General features: G+C 36.0%; 1 protein-coding gene across 2 annotated transcripts in view; it reads right to left on the bottom strand.

Moving 5' to 3' along the window:
- Positions 1-2,545, bottom strand: part of Tbck (TBC1 domain containing kinase) — a 245,798-nt gene that overhangs the window by 188,166 nt on the left and 55,087 nt on the right. For both annotated transcript variants that reach the window (XM_008841262.3, XM_008841261.3), the window contains exon 4: positions 1,480-1,594. In XM_008841262.3, the coding sequence (XP_008839484.1) occupies positions 1,480-1,594 (115 nt within the window). The remainder of the gene's footprint in view (positions 1-1,479; positions 1,595-2,545) is intronic.

Genomic DNA, 2,545 nt, shown 5'->3' with positions numbered 1-2,545 from the left:
AAGTGATGGGGAGATATGGGAGGAGTTGGAGGGGAGGGAGTGGGTGTGGATGTGATCAAAACAGGTCATATGCATGTATGGAATTCTCAATCTTTTTTTAAAAGTTAAAAATAATAATGAAAAGCTGGGCATGGTGGCACACGCCTTTAATCACAGCACTCAGGAGGCAGAGGCAGGCGGATCTCTGTGAGTTCAAGGCCAGCCTGGTCTACATAGTGAGTTCCAGGACAGCTGGAGCTACAGGGAGACTCTGTCTCCAAAAGACCAAAAAAAAAAAAAAAAAAAAATCAATATTTTGAAAACCTGATTTCCAATTATCTTCTGTACTGATTAAGAGTAACAATAATTATCAGAAAGAGGAGCTTCCCCAGAGACGGCAAACTGCAATTATATATCTGTTAAAATTTCCCTTTTGGGTTTTTAAATTGTTTTTTCATATTTTATTATTTTTATTTTATGTGAATGAGTGTATTGATTGCATATGTGTAAGTGCATTTGTGTTATGCAGTTTTCTTTCTTTATAGCTGGTTTTACAATTGGTTTCATGGCTCAAGAACTACTCAGCATTACAAGCTATTTATACTTGAAACAACCCAGCATGGCTATGCCAATGATACTTTATGCCATGACTCTGAAATTAAAGAGTGCGACTTTCTCTTCTGTGTTTTTAATCCCATGGGATTATATAGAAAAACTTGTTCCTCAATTTTCCCAGAAGTTGTTTTTATACACTTAAAAGAAAATTAAACTATGATTATTCCTGAAAAGTACCACTTTGCTATCAAATTAGTATAGGAGGGTTTTGACAACCCTATTAATCTCCTGTAAGATTTCTAAGTAGGCTGGGCATGGTGTGCACACCTTTATTCCCAGCAGAGGCAAATGGATCTGTGTGAGATCAAGGCAAGCCTGGTCTATATAGGGAGTTCTCACCAGCTGGGGCTACAAAGTGAGATTCTGTTTCAAAATAAACAAAACAAAAACAATTTCTAAAAAAGGAGCAGCAATCCAACAGGAAAGGGAGTTAGGTATAAACATAAGAAAATACATGAAACAAGAAAGAAGAAAAATAAAGAGGCAAAATTCAAGCAGTTGTACTTGTAATGACATTCAATGTAAATGGCCAGAGCTGCTGTCTTAAAATGAGAGCACATGAAGAGGAGGAACAGGTTGGAAGCCAAAAGCAACATCCTTAGTTGTTTCCATTAAGTGTGGTTATCATGTCCACATCACATGACATGTCCTTTAGAAAAAAGAGTGAGCAGAGCAAAGGAAACATGAAGTTAGAAAATAAGCCGGAGTGAGTGGAAAATGACTCACCCACATAATTTAAAGATTAGTTTTTTCATCCACCGTAAGTATATCATATAGTCTTCTTCATTATGAATACTCTGAAAACATTCTTAATGTTCCTTCTGCTCAAAGAGGCTCATTGCATTTTCAAGCACCATACAATATCTATTATTAATTGAAAATTACCTTTCGATCCAACAGGATATTATGAGGAGACAGTGCCCGGTGTACTATACCATGTTTGTTCATGTACTGCAAGCCCTGAAGTACTTCAAATGCTATGCACAAAACCTTTGAATGGCTACAAAGAAAATAAAGTCAAACATTAATTACAAAGCAAACACAGAACCTGTTTTAAAGAGATGAGACCTAATAAAAGCATTCAGATGGTAATATTTTTATTCCACCTCCTCCATTCAGAGAAAGTGGAATTTATATATTTTCTAAAATATCCACTTATATGTGTTTTGGCTTTCCTGATTATCAGAAAATTGATCTAATATAGAACCCTACAGTTTCCTAAAGGCTACTGTAAAAGCAGTATTCCTATCAATTCATAAAAAAAAACTTCCATGAATTTATGATTTATCAAACTCATCTTCTATTTATATTTTCAATTTTTTTATTTTTGAGAATTTCAAACATGAGTGTCATCTTTGCATTATTTCCATCCTTCCTGGTACCCCATTAACTCCTCAAGACTCTCCATTCCCTCTCAATTTCTTCTCTTTTTCTTTGATTATTACTGTTAGATATATATATACATACATACATTTACAAATATACATACATCTATAATGCACTTAGTTCATTTATTGTTTTAAAGCTCTTGTGTACCTGTGTTTAGGGAAGTCCACTGGATTAGATAACCTCTCAGGGAGCTAGTCCCTGGGGAAAACTGAGTCTCCCCTCCTCACCATCACTGATTGCCTGTAGCTCTATGTTGAGGTGGGACTCCATGATACTCCCTCATGCACCTTGTCATGTCAACTGTTTTGCCATTATGCAGATCTTATTAGACTACCACACTCTGGAGATTTCACTGGTGTACTTCCCTATCATGGTTAGAATGTTGAGGTGGGACTCCATGATACTCCCTCATCCACCTTGTCATGTCAACTGTTTTGCCATTATGCAGATCTTATTAGACTACCACACTCTGGAGATTTCACTGGTGTACTTCCCTATCATGGTTAGAATGCACTAATTAGCACTAGAGCAATTGTGTCTTTTTTTTCTTTATTTCTTTTTT

The sequence above is a fragment of the Nannospalax galili genome, unplaced genomic scaffold, assembly GCF_000622305.1.
Source record: "Nannospalax galili isolate Female #2095 unplaced genomic scaffold, S.galili_v1.0 scaffold41, whole genome shotgun sequence".
In the NCBI taxonomy this organism is placed as follows: Eukaryota; Metazoa; Chordata; class Mammalia; order Rodentia; family Spalacidae; genus Nannospalax; species Nannospalax galili.
This window is presented reverse-complemented; position numbering and strand designations above follow the sequence as displayed.